This window comes from Crinia signifera, chromosome 3 (genome assembly GCF_055691185.1).
Source record: "Crinia signifera chromosome 3, ASM5569118v1, whole genome shotgun sequence".
In the NCBI taxonomy this organism is placed as follows: Eukaryota; Metazoa; Chordata; class Amphibia; order Anura; family Myobatrachidae; genus Crinia; species Crinia signifera.
In genome coordinates, this window is record NC_139219.1 from 68,587,647 (window position 1) to 68,601,629 (window position 13,983).

The following is a 13,983-nucleotide window of genomic DNA, read 5'->3' on the forward strand; positions in this document are numbered from 1 at the left end:
TGCCTATGGCATGATCGTAGGCATAGTTAAGTTAACATGTTTTTTACATATTTTTTACAATGGATGTCTGCTATTATCAAAAGAAACAATAAATATATAAATGGATGCAAGTATAGCATTATATGATGGAATTCCTGGACCTATATATTATGTTAAAAAAATTTTGATTTATAGCCAGGTCTTAAATGAAGGCATTCCAGGCTATTTTTTCATTAAGCCCTTCTGGAGATAATGCGTTGAGTCGGAATATCCATTCCGATTCACGTTTCGTGAGGATTTTTTGTCTATCTCCTCCTCGGAGGAGGGGAGGTACATGATCAATGATGATGCTTTTTAAACTTTCCAAAGTATGGCCGTGTGCCTTAAAATGTTTGGCCACTGGCTGCTCAATTTTTTCTCCTCTGATGCAGGCATTTATTGCCGAGCGGTGTAGAGCCATCCGCTCTCTAAACGTTCTAATTGTCTGGCCTACGTAATATTTCCCGCACGGGCAAATTATAACGTAAATGATGTATTGTGATTTACATGACAAGACATGTGAGATTTTAAATTTCTGGCCAGTCAGGGGGTGTGAGACAAAAGAGCCTGTTAGCATCATGCTACAAGTGGTGCATGAGGGGCATTTATAGCACCCTGGTTTCTTTTTTTGCACATTGAATAGAGTGCTAGCTTCTTTAGGGACCATGTTGGTTCTCACCAGCATGTCCCGGAGGTTTTTTCCTCTTTTATAGCTGGGCATCACTGTTTTTTGTTTGAAGCATGGGAGTGCTTTGTCACTAGTAATTAAAGGCCAAACAGCCCTGACTGCCCTCGGTAGGACTTGGCTGGCTTGGGTATAAGCTGTAACAAAGGGAATTTTATTAAAGATGGTCTTTTTTGTGGTGCTTTGGAGGAGTTGCTCACGAGGTGTTGCCATTACTTCCATTTTCTGCTTTGTCAGCAGTGTGGGGTCATATCCCCGCTGTATAAACTTACGGACTTGGATGTCCAAACAGGGTTCCAACATGGCCTTATCGCTAGTTATGCGAGCCACTCTGGTCATTTGCGACTTGGGCAAACCTTTTTTAAGCGCTGGAGCATGATGACTACTGTATTTTAGCAGGGTATTCCTGTCTGTCTCTTTGTGGAAAACTGAGGTGATTATTTTTTGTTGTGCAACTGAAATGGTAACATCCAAGTAATTTATGGAAGTTTGGCTTATTGAATGAGTTAATTTTATGGGTCCATCTGTGGAATTAATTTGAATAATAAGGTTTTCCAACTGCTGAGGCGTACCCGACCATATCAGCAGCAGGTCATCTATATACCTGGTGTACATGATGATCTGTGTGCTGATCCTGTCATCTGTAAAGAAAAAGTTATTTTCCTGCTCAAACATAAAAATGTTAGCTAATGACGGTGACACATTAGACCCCATAGAACACCCCGTTAACTGTAAATAATAAGCCCCGTTGTGGATGAAATAATTCCGCGTCAATGTTAATTCCAACAGTGTCAAAAACAAAGGAATGTCCAAGGCAGTAAAACCAACTCTATATAAGAACGTACGCACTGCCGCCAGTGCTTGCCCATGGGGAATGACTGTATAAAGATTCTTTACGTCCATGGTACACAGAACAATGTTTGGTGGTAAGTTTTGAAGGTCTTGAAGTTTAAGGAGCAGTTGCGTAGTGTCCTTTAAGAAGGTTTTCTGTGCCATGATATGTGGTTGAACCAAAGAGTCCAGAAATTGAGAAACTGGTTGGAACAGGGAATTGCGTGCTGAAATGATTGGGCGTCCGGGGGGGTTTATGGAGTCTTTGTGTATTTTTGGTATAGTGTATATGACTGGAGAGACAGGAAAATCAGTAGTAAGTGTTTCCAGTACTTTCTTGCTGAAAAGGCCCTCTTGAAACGCTGTTTTGAGGTGTCCATCTAATTCTTTTTTGAAGGTCGCTGTGGGATCGCCTCCCAGTTTTCGATATGTAGTGGTATCGGCCAGCTGTGAATCCAGTTCAGAGATATATTTAGTGGTATCCTGGATAACGATACCCCCGCCTTTATCAGCGGGGCGTATCACGATGTTGTTATTGGTTGATAGATCCTTTAATGCCCTCAATTCATTTTGGTTTAAATTGGAGTGATTTTTGGGTCCATTTTTATCAAATCTCACCACAGCGTCGTCCACAATCCTGGTGAAGGTTTTGATCGAAGGATTGTGGGACTGGGGATCAAATGTGGAGTGTGCATGTTTGCTTAAAAAAGCTTGATGGGGGTCACTTCTCGTGCTTGAGGTATTTTGGAAAAATTCTTTCACTCTCAGGGATCTGCCGAATCGATGGAGGTCCACATTCCAGTTGAAGGGCTGGTGTTTATTTGTTGGTACGAATGAAAGTCCATTATTTAAGACTCTGGTTTCATCTGGTGTCAGTTGGTGAGTGGACAAATTAAAGATTAAGCTCTCTTTTTGTTGGTACTCCTCGGAGGTTTTGAGGAGACGCTTGAACTGGCCCCCTCGTCTTGTCGGCCCGTTGTTTTTGAACCGGTGCGAGCCCGGGTATTGCGACCTAAAGGGAGGGCTTGGTTCACAGTTTCATCAGAATCTTCGACTACAAAGTCGCTGTCGCTGGTATATCTGCTCTGGTCCCTTCTAGGGCGCTCGCGCCATGGTTGTTTTTTCTGAAAACGGCCTCTTGTGCGTATGGGGGTTGATCCACTCAGCCATCTATATACCCTGGCATCCTCATAGTCGGTTGTCACTGTGGCCCACTTTTTCTTCTTAAATAACTCTAGTTCCTTCCTATATGTTTCTAACTGGGACCCCAGTTTTTCCCACAAGGGATTGTTTTTCTTGTCGGGGAGGAACTGAGATTGATCCTGTTTGGCTTCAGCGATCTTGATTTTAGTGTCTTGTAAAATGTTGCCAGCCTCCTCTATGACTAGCACCATTAAATCTTGGCTGCATTTATTTAGGATCGAAATCCACTTGAGGCAAAACTGTGGATTATTGCGGCCGATGGTGGGGCTATTGCTGATCCTAAAGCCACGTGGGATCATGTGGGCTCTATAATAGTCAGACAGTGTTGATCCGTGAAGTTGGAAGTCAATTTCCTTTTTTTTGTAGTTTTAACAGCAGGTGATAAATATCCTCCGGTGTTTTGGTGGATTGAATGGAACCCGTGTCTCCTTTGAACAAGATAGCATCCACTCTCTCTTGAGTGTATGAAAAGGTTTCATTGAGACGCTTATTGATTTCTGCAAATGACAGAGTGTCATTTTGTGATGGGTCCATGTTCTCCAAAAGTGCCTGTGCAGATATCCAAGTAAGGATATAAAGTGACAATAAAGTGCTCCTGTGCCTTTAAGGTGCAAAGATGGTGCTTAAAGAGATGCACAAACGTCTAAGTCCTTTTTACACTAATTCAACTGAAGTAGTATAGTGCAAAACAGAGCAAAAAAGAATTAGATGGACACCTCAAAACAGCGTTTCAAGAGGGCCTTTTCAGCAAGAAAGTACTGGAAACACTTACTACTGATTTTCCTGTCTCTCCAGTCATATACACTATACCAAAAATACACAAAGACTCCATAAACCCCCCCGGACGCCCAATCATTTCAGCACGCAATTCCCTGTTCCAACCAGTTTCTCAATTTCTGGACTCTTTGGTTCAACCACATATCATGGCACAGAAAACCTTCTTAAAGGACACTACGCAACTGCTCCTTAAACTTCAAGACCTTCAAAACTTACCACCAAACATTGTTCTGTGTACCATGGACGTAAAGAATCTTTATACAGTCATTCCCCATGGGCAAGCACTGGCGGCAGTGCGTACGTTCTTATATAGAGTTGGTTTTACTGCCTTGGACATTCCTTTGTTTTTGACACTGTTGGAATTAACATTGACGCGGAATTATTTCATCCACAACGGGGCTTATTATTTACAGTTAACGGGGTGTTCTATGGGGTCTAATGTGTCACCGTCATTAGCTAACATTTTTATGTTTGAGCAGGAAAATAACTTTTTCTTTACAGATGACAGGATCAGCACACAGATCATCATGTACACCAGGTATATAGATGACCTGCTGCTGATATGGTCGGGTACGCCTCAGCAGTTGGAAAACCTTATTATTCAAATTAATTCCACAGATGGACCCATAAAATTAACTCATTCAATAAGCCAAACTTCCATAAATTACTTGGATGTTACCATTTCAGTTGCACAACAAAAAATAATCACCTCAGTTTTCCACAAAGAGACAGACAGGAATACCCTGCTAAAATACAGTAGTCATCATGCTCCAGCGCTTAAAAAAGGTTTGCCCAAGTCGCAAATGACCAGAGTGGCTCGCATAACTAGCGATAAGGCCATGTTGGAACCCTGTTTGGACATCCAAGTCCGTAAGTTTATACAGCGGGGATATGACCCCACACTGCTGACAAAGCAGAAAATGGAAGTAATGGCAACACCTCGTGAGCAACTCCTCCAAAGCACCACAAAAAAGACCATCTTTAATAAAATTCCCTTTGTTACAGCTTATACCCAAGCCAGCCAAGTCCTACCGAGGGCAGTCAGGGCTGTTTGGCCTTTAATTACTAGTGACAAAGCACTCCCATGCTTCAAACAAAAAACAGTGATGCCCAGCTATAAAAGAGGAAAAAACCTCCGGGACATGCTGGTGAGAACCAACATGGTCCCTAAAGAAGCTAGCACTCTATTCAATGTGCAAAAAAAGAAACCAGGGTGCTATAAATGCCCCTCATGCACCACTTGTAGCATGATGCTAACAGGCTCTTTTGTCTCACACCCCCTGACTGGCCAGAAATTTAAAATCTCACATGTCTTGTCATGTAAATCACAATACATCATTTACGTTATAATTTGCCCGTGCGGGAAATATTACGTAGGCCAGACAATTAGAACGTTTAGAGAGCGGATGGCTCTACACCGCTCGGCAATAAATGCCTGCATCAGAGGAGAAAAAATTGAGCAGCCAGTGGCCAAACATTTTAAGGCACACGGCCATACTTTGGAAAGTTTAAAAAGCATCATCATTGATCATGTACCTCCCCTCCTCCTCCGAGGAGATAGACAAAAAATCCTCACGAAACGTGAATCGGAATGGATATTCCGACTCAACGCATTATCTCCAGAAGGGCTTAATGAAAAAATAGCCTGGAATGCCTTCATTTAAGACCTGGCTATAAATCAAAAAATTTTTAACATAATATATAGGTCCAGGAATTCCATCATATAATGCTATACTTGCATCCATTTATATATTTATTGTTTCTTTTGATAATAGCAGACATCCATTGTAAAAAATATGTAAAAAACATGTTAACTTAACTATGCCTACGATCATGCCATAGGCATGTCATATGTACAGTACAATATCACATAAATAACCTCCTCCACCTTTGTGCAGTGTGAGAGACTAAGCACATTGGTGGTAGAGTGGTATGAGGGTGCTGTGAGACAGTGGACACTAAAGATGTCCATTACCAATTTAATATTAAGGGTTATAATTTGTTTTCTCCATTCCCCTTATTTTGCACATATATTGTTTACCCTGCAATTATACACTATGTCGTTTCAGCAGCGCATAACACTTCTTTTGTTGATTTTAATTTACAGCACTTTGCACTTTATATCCAGCAGTTGGAAGCTGGTCTTATTGTAACTGTCTCCCCTGATGCCGGAGAACAGCGAGTGACGGCGTCCAGGGTTCCTAGGCAACGACCTGCGTCACACAGGCGGAGCTTTCAACCCGGAAATCTAACTCTGGGACACGGCGACGGGGAATGGCAGCCACACACGCTGCTGAATATAAGGTAAGAGAGCACAATGCTCTAATTCTTTCTTTATTCTTCACTGGCACACAGCACCTTTATCAAACGCACGTCCTGAGGAAAAGACCAATGGGTCTTGAAACGTAGACGCATGTTCTTAATTGTGCACTTTATGCTTTAATAAAATAATCTTTCTACAAGTCGTGAGAGTGCCGCCTCCTTCCAGGGGACCCTGCTAAGGACCCAGGATACCTGCGTATGTATATATATATATATATATATATATATATATATATATGATATTAGATTTTGTGTTTTGTGGACCTCAATCAAAATAATTAGAAATATTCTGACTGCACAGAGAGTGCTCGACAGTTCTCAACAGCAGCCCCCACCAGTGGGGAGCACAGACCTCTTCATGGAGGTTTTTTTTGGGGGGGAATCCTGTATATTTCCCCCAGTGCACCTGGCAACTAATAAAGTTTTAAAAAGTTCTGCAAAGTTTTTGTGACACATGGAAGCCCCTGGCTTAAAGAAAGTGGAGGGTCAGTGTCCTTCCTAGTGGTGGCATGGTTTTGGTGGATGGTGGCTCATCAGTTTCCAACTGCTGGGGGCTGAGATCTGTCACGGCTCAGCTTGCTGAGCAGATGCAGAAACAGAGGACTGGCCGGCTTGGCAGAAGCAGCAGCAGCCACTGTCAGTGTATGGTTGCTGGGCTGGATGAAGTACTCTTCCCCCCGGTGATAGAATGCACCTCTGATCCCAGCGCACAAGCTCAGGGCTGCGCTACTCTGTCGTCATCTTTCTCATCATTATTTCCTGCAGCAGCAGCACAGGATCACCGGGGAAATCAGGCTGTGCAGCGCGACTCTCTGCCCAACCCCAGGAGGTGAGGGGTGTTCCAAAGCAACCTTCTCTCTCTCTAATGGGGGCAGCCGGCTGCGAGCCTGGGTCTGACAGCCTCATATCTCACGTGAGAGCGGCAGCCCCGCTGCCCCTGATACTGGCAGCAGCTTGTAGCGCTATATGCCACCGGGCGGCGGGGCGGGATGCGCTGCTGAATTTGAAAAGACTGGCCGGATGCTGATCCGGCCAGTCTTTTCAAATTCAGCAGCGCTTCCCGCTCCGCCGCCCGGTGGCATATAGCGCTGCGCTACAATTTCTCAGCCCCTCTGCCCACCGCTGTGTCGTCTTTCCCAGTGGGGTGGGTGTGGGCCCCTGTAAGACGGCACTGGCTGTGTACAGCAGCACTCACACAGCCGCGGGAGGGAGCGTCTGCAGTTACCTGACGGCTGCAGTCCCGGCACCACAAAGCCGCTGTGCCGTTCTGGTAATAGGCGGTCCGGAGATCTGGCTTCCGCGGTCTGGAGATGGACCGCCGTCCGCCAGTTGCCAGTCCCTGCCCTATACCATAACCCTTGTTTCTATACCTACAGATGGAGCAGCTCCGACAGGATAGAATCGCCATCTGCCATCCGCCACCAGCCGACGGAAGGTTCCCTGTTTCATCAGAGCCCTCCGCCTCCCACCGCCAGTCCCCAGCATCTCCCCGCAGCCCCCCACCTGCTCCCTCCCACTCCCTGCTCGTCTCGCTGAAGCGGAGACAAGCAGGGAAAGCGCTCCCCGCCGCCCTACTGCGTCATGCTGATGGGAACACGTGTGCGTGTGAGGCGCTCACACGTCCCCGTCAGATGAGGAGTCTCTCCGCCAGCCTGCGCCAGCTCAGTGAATCTGGCAATTTCCTGCACTGGCTGAGAGGCGCGCCATCTGCCATCTGTATATTTGTAATACAGACAAGTCTGTGTACTATTTAGGAGGTTAAATAACATACATATGACATTCACTTTGTGTATGACCTCTCTCTATCCTACATACAGTACGTACAGACAGCATAAGTCACTGAGACACACGTATATACTTCACCTCTACATCAACAAATGTTGTGTACATATACTGTATATACAGTATGGGGCGGCCCTCCTTTTTCATCATTTCACATTGTCATACACCTGTCCAATGTTTGACTGCATCATCGTCTACGCAACTACACATATAAGGGTTTCAAATAACCCGTTACTATGGTAACCTTTATCATGATGTCATGCACACATGAGACACCACAGCAATAGGAAAATCATGTATGCTTCTTACACAAATTGCACAGAGCTGTACTGTATGGCAGACATTTTGTTGGATAGTTAAAAGGATCAGAAATCTCCTGAATAATTATTTGTGAAATTGTTTTTTGGAATAAAAACAAACAATGTCTATCTGTGCCATACATATGTGATATGCGACTGATGAAGGTGAACATACTGCAAAATGAATAATTGATCAGAATGACAGGTGCGCCATAGAATAACAGAAAGGATCAGTATCATTCAGAAGGGGAAATATGAGTGAACTACTTTATTTCAGTTCATTGTAAGTAAAATACACGTGAGGGCGCTGCATGTACTAAACACAGTATATGATAGTAAGATAGAACCTAGACCTGAGAAAGTATTGAATCTATGAAAATGCATTATCAGGTTGAGTAAGTCTAGTTCTCTTCTGGATTTTACCTCTGATGACCTTGTGTTAGTCAACTGAAAGTATTCTTCATAATGGGGGTTATTCTAGTTCATTCTTTCTGACAAAATCATTCTTAGATGGACAAAACCATGTGCACTGCGGGTGGGGCAGATGTAACTTGTGCAGAGAGAATTAGATTTGGGTGGGGTTTTTCTTCAAAGTGAGATCTATATTGCAGTGTAAAATAAAGCAGTCAGTATTTTCCCTGCACAGAAACAAAATAACTCACCCAAATCTAATTCTATCTGCACATGTTACATCTGCCCCCCTGCAGTGCACATGGTTTTGTCCATCTAAGAAGGTTTTTGTCAGAAAGAATGAACTAGAATAAACCCCATGATTTTTTATTTTATCCTCATACCTCCCAACATGACCCTCTCCAGGAGGGAAAAATTGCACTTTCTCTGGACTTTCCTCGTCATTTATGATTACCATCACCTTTGTTCAGACACCATTCTTATTACTGAACCTGTTCAACACAGGTGATAGCAATCATACAGTCAGAGGGAAGTCCAGAAACAGAGCAATGTGTCCCTCCTGGTGAGGGTCATGTTGGGAGGTACTGTATGTATACTGCTAAACTAAATGATTTAATTAACCACAGTCACCATGTATTGCAGATTTCTGTGTTATTATAAGAAAATAGATTAGGTCAGCTGCACATAATGAAGGAAATCCTGAAAACATGGCCTACTATGAGGGCTTCAAGATTGGGCCACCCTTTGAGTGCCAAAATCTCTGTGAGAGATGTGCAAAATATCAGCTAAAAATGCCAGCATCACTCACATTTGTTATATAAATTCAAATAAATATTGTGTAAAGAAAGATTATGTTTCCTATATAACTCATTACAGGTCATTATGATGAATAAAAATGTTTGCTTGCCAATTTTCACCCCTATTTTGACAAATTCACGTGGCACTCAAAGGGTTAAAAACCATATTCTAATCTCTATTAATCCTATTCCTTACACAGTTCTCATGGGTTGGGATTGTTCGGACTACAGCAACTAGGTCGACAAACATTAGGTCGACACCACAAGGTTGACAGGCAGCAAGGTCGACATGGGTCTAGGTCAACATGGGTCAAGGTCGTCATGGGTCTAGGGCGACAGGACATTAGGTCGACACAAGCATTAGGTCGACATGGGCAAGGTCGACAGTCAAAAGGTCGACATGGGGTTTTTCACCGTTTTTTGTCCCGAATGTCAACACTGTCGACATGGACACAGTTTGAAGTGCACTGCATCCCCTCGCATCACTTGCTTAGCTCGCCATGCGAGCACGGTGCCTCGCTGCACTCGGCACACTATTCTATTCTCCCACCACGCCCTAGTGGATGGTAGGGCATGAAATACCGACTGTCAGCACATGTTGGCTCAAAAAACTGTGAAAAACCCCATGTCAACCTTTTGACTGTCGACCTTGCCCATGTCGAACTAATGCGTGTGTCGACCTAATGACATGTCAACCTACACTCATGTTGACCTTGACCCATGTCGACCTACACCCATGTCGATCTTGCTGCCTGTTGACCTAGTGGTGTTGACCCAATGCTTGTCGACCTAGTTGCTGTAGACCCAATGACCGTCTCCCGTTCTCACATGTCATCTCAGTACTGTTCAGTATTTTTAAATTAATACTTTTAAAATTGTTTTCAATTAGAAATATTATGAAAATAATATGCTTCAATTAACAACTGTATTTATTATGCTTTAGAAGCTTTATGAAAATTTTGGTAAAATTCAGAAATAATTTTTCATTCAGATACAATATGAAGTACTTGCAGTAACAAAAGCCTGATTTCATCAAGATCATTTGCACACCCTCCAACTGTACCAATTTAGTTGGTACAGTACCGTCTTTTAACAGTTTGTACCGGCTAAAATAAAGTGTACCGATTGTACCGTTTTATTTTAGGAGAAGCTCTGGCTGACTGGGGGACTCTGGGTGTTGTAGTTTACAATACCGCTGACTGAACCCCAGTGAGTGTGGTGGAGCGGCCAGCCAGGACTACATCTCCCAGGGTGCATAGCGTGGGGACGCAGTGGGCCCGCTCAGGGGTAGACTGCGGCAGTGGGGAGACTACAAGTCCTGGCATGTCGTGGGCGGCCAATCAACAGTGCCAGTGACTGACTGTAGATTGGTCCCCACCTCCACTAGCCGCTAAAGTACAAGTGGCCGCCACTGCAGGGATAAAAAAAATGGGCTGTGTGACATCACTGGTAGGCGGCCTAAAGTGCCACAGCACGGAGAACCCTACCCAGCAGCGGGGTCTACAGTGGCCAAAGATCCTGACTGTTAGAGGTAGGTACAGCTAGTGCAGTGTTATCTTTAGTTTAAAATTGGGATACATTAATGGATAGTTAAAGGGTCACTATCCTTACCCATGACCACGCCCCTCTATCTATGGCCACACCCAGGGCATAAAGTTGTTATGCAGAGGTGGGGGAACTAATTTCTATATGTCACATAATTACACCCCATCCCCTCCCCCCATTAGGCAGAGACAGGGCCAGTGGTAGGGTTTTTGGCATCCCCCTGCAAACTAGAATGCTTTCCTGTAAGAATTACTGTGCAGGGCCAATGTGGAGGTTAAAATTTTCCACCTCACCATTAGAGGTGGTGGAACTCAGTTCCACCCGTTCCCTCTCACTGTATCGTTTTTTGAGTTGGAGACGTTGCAGGGTATACATTTGTGATATATATTACATTAGTATATATCAGCGGTTGGACTGCACACCCTAATACTAAACATAATTAGAGGTGCTCCTGTGCTCTGGACATGACTCTCTGGAATGTTAGAGACCCACCTTAGAAGGTCACTTAGGTGTGGTAGGTGGGCCTATATTTTTGGACCCAAAATTATGCTAAGAACCAGAACCTCAATTTTACTCCATGTTAAATTGCAGAGTTATAATTGTTCTAAATACCAGTGTTCTTTGTGTTTACAGTGTGTATCTGCATGTCTCTGTTTCTGTGAGCGTTAACATACGGTAAGTAGAAACATGCTTATTTTGCATTTCATCTAGGTACATACAGTAGCAAACTCTATGCAATTCAGCATCTATCCACATGCAACAAATGAGCCTGACATAGAGAACAAACCAGCTTTCATTTTTGGTTTAGGTATAAATAGCGCTACAGTGCCAAAGGAAATAATAGAAAATTAATAAAAGTTACAGGAGCAATTGTTGCCATAAAATGACTGTATTGTATTTTCTTCTGGGTTATTCAGCTACTAAATAAGTTATTTCCAATACCTCCCATGATTTATATTGTGTAAATACTGTATAAAGAAAATCAATAATAAAATGGTTGATTTGTACTATTTTACGGCATCTTACATGTTTACTTTAAAAAAAAATGAGCATATTAAAATAGATCAATACAGTCTATATTTGACCATTTTCTAAACAATAATAATAATAATAATAATAAAAAAAATTATAATAATTATTAATCAAATCAGAAAATAAGTTTTATTTTTTGAATCCTACAACATTTTTTTTTACTATTAGAAACTGACTAAAAGGCCTAATAAAACCTGTTAATTACATACAATTTGTATTTTACAGCTCCTCAAAATAATAAAATGAAAGTTCTTAGTTTTCAATAAAACAAAGATATACATTTTAAAAACATGAAAAATGATAAATCACACGCACAGGTAAGAGTGGATTACGGAAACAGACCATTTTATATTTCTATATGTTATAATTACCATTTCTTGTAGCGTCGTTGGCTGCAGTTGAGAGAAAGCTCACAGACAGCCTGAGATGAAGTTGTAAGGAAATGGAGATGCAAGGCTGTCCTTTGTGTGCGCACCTGTTGATACTGATCTGTGACTATGTAATACGTCCTATGCTCTTACAGGTGAAGTACTCTGGAGGGGCAGAGAATACCAGTGATGACAGCCTATACTGGTGCTTACTGTAGCTCTTAGTCACGCAGCGGTGGCAATGGCTTACAGGCTATTCAAAACACAGGGGGTGGAGCAGGACAGTGGAGTACAAAGGACAATTATGTATTGTTTCTCTCTGATGTTTGAAGTGTTTGTTGTTGCTACATGAGAGTTGACAGATTCTTTCATATTTTTTAATGTAGAGTTATTATTAACACACGTCACCACATTGATGTTACCAATGTTGCTTTTTAAAGAAATTTCCGCAGTAACTACTGCAAAGACCGGGGGCCAGATGCACTAAGCTTCAAAAGAGATGAAATGGAGAGTGATAAACAGCCAGCCAATCAGATCCTACCTGCCATGTCACCGACTGTGTTTGAAAAATGTCAGGCAGGAGCTGATAGGTTGGTTGTTTATCACTCTTCATTTTTTCACTTTTGAAGCTTAGTGCCTCATGCCCCAGGACTGGTTCTACGATTACCACGAGTCTGCCTGTCACATTGAAGGATACCTGTGAGGAAGACATGCCTGCAGTTACTTATAAGACACCGCCTCCAAATTTTCACTTTAGGGCAGGGGTGGGGAACCTCTTTTGTGCCAAGGGCCGTTTTTATGGGGAAAAAAATCCTTCGGGGGCCATATGTAAAAATGTCTCTTACAAATTGTCCTGCTGCAGCCGTCCCACACTCCGGCGGCTGCCGCTGAATAGGACTGACAGTCTCCGGCTGCTGTTGATTAAGAGGAATCTCATGAGAACTACCGACCTCTCACGAGAATTCCCCTGTACTTGACTCCCGGCAAAGCCGCTGGGCAGGTGGGAGGGCCACTCAGACCGGCTACGGGGGCTGCATACAGCCTGAAGTTCCCCACCCCTGCTTTAGGGGCTGGGAAGTGGGAATTGGTGGCAGTGTGGGGTGGGTGGAGGGCAGTAATTTAATCTTAATTTTTATATATATACAGGTTGAGTATCCCTTATCCGAAATGCTCGGGACCACGAGCATTCCGGATAAGGGAATATTCCGGTTTTTGGAATAATTTTTTTTTTAGCAATACTTACCTGCCCCTGGTGGGTCCCCGATGGTCCCTCGGCGTCCATGGAGTCCTCCGGCGTCCACGGCAGGCCACCAGCACCGTCTCTGGCGTCTCCAGTGGTCCCAGGAGTGCTTTGCGCAAGTTCCCAGGCGTGCCGGTGATGTCACCGGCGCGCGCGCACTCGCGCAAAGCACTCCTGGGACCGCTGGAGACGCCGGAGAGGATGCTGAAGGCCTGCCGTCGACGCCGGAGGACTTGGTAAGTATTAAAAGAGGGTTAGGGGGGGGAATTTTTTTTTTTAATTATTCCAAAAAACCACGGTTTTTGGAATAATTCGGATACGGGATGCCCGGATACGGGATACCCGACCTGTATGTGTATATATATATATATATATATACATATATATATATATATATATATATATATATATATATATATATATATTCAGCCTGTTAGTAATGTGGAATCACAAAATAGCTTTTTAAGTTTTGCACTATTTTAAATGATGTATGTCTGTCTGTCTATCTGTCTGTCTATCATATAGCAATATAATGTGCAGATAATACCTCACATCTCTATCTGAGACTTGGGCATTTTATGTTTGGTGCTTAAGCTGTGGATCTATTTGTCTACTGTGTCTCTTGGGATGACTTAACCAGCTACGTAATGTTCATATGATTAACATTTCATGA

General features: G+C 43.2%; 1 protein-coding gene across 3 annotated transcripts in view; it reads right to left on the reverse strand.

The window, feature by feature from the left end:
- Positions 1-12,289, reverse strand: part of DSTN (destrin, actin depolymerizing factor) — a 29,574-nt gene extending 17,285 nt beyond the window's left edge. The window contains exon 1 of one of the 3 annotated variants that reach the window (XM_083174626.1): positions 12,074-12,289. In XM_083174626.1, coding sequence (XP_083030752.1) covers positions 12,074-12,076 — 3 coding nt within the window. In that variant the 5' untranslated portion in view covers positions 12,077-12,289. Of the gene's footprint in view, positions 1-7,699; positions 7,834-8,711; positions 8,794-12,073 lie in introns of those variants that run through there. The other 2 variants (XM_083174627.1, XM_083174623.1) reach the window with 2 other exon arrangements.
- Positions 12,290-13,983: the final 1,694 nt, after the last annotated feature.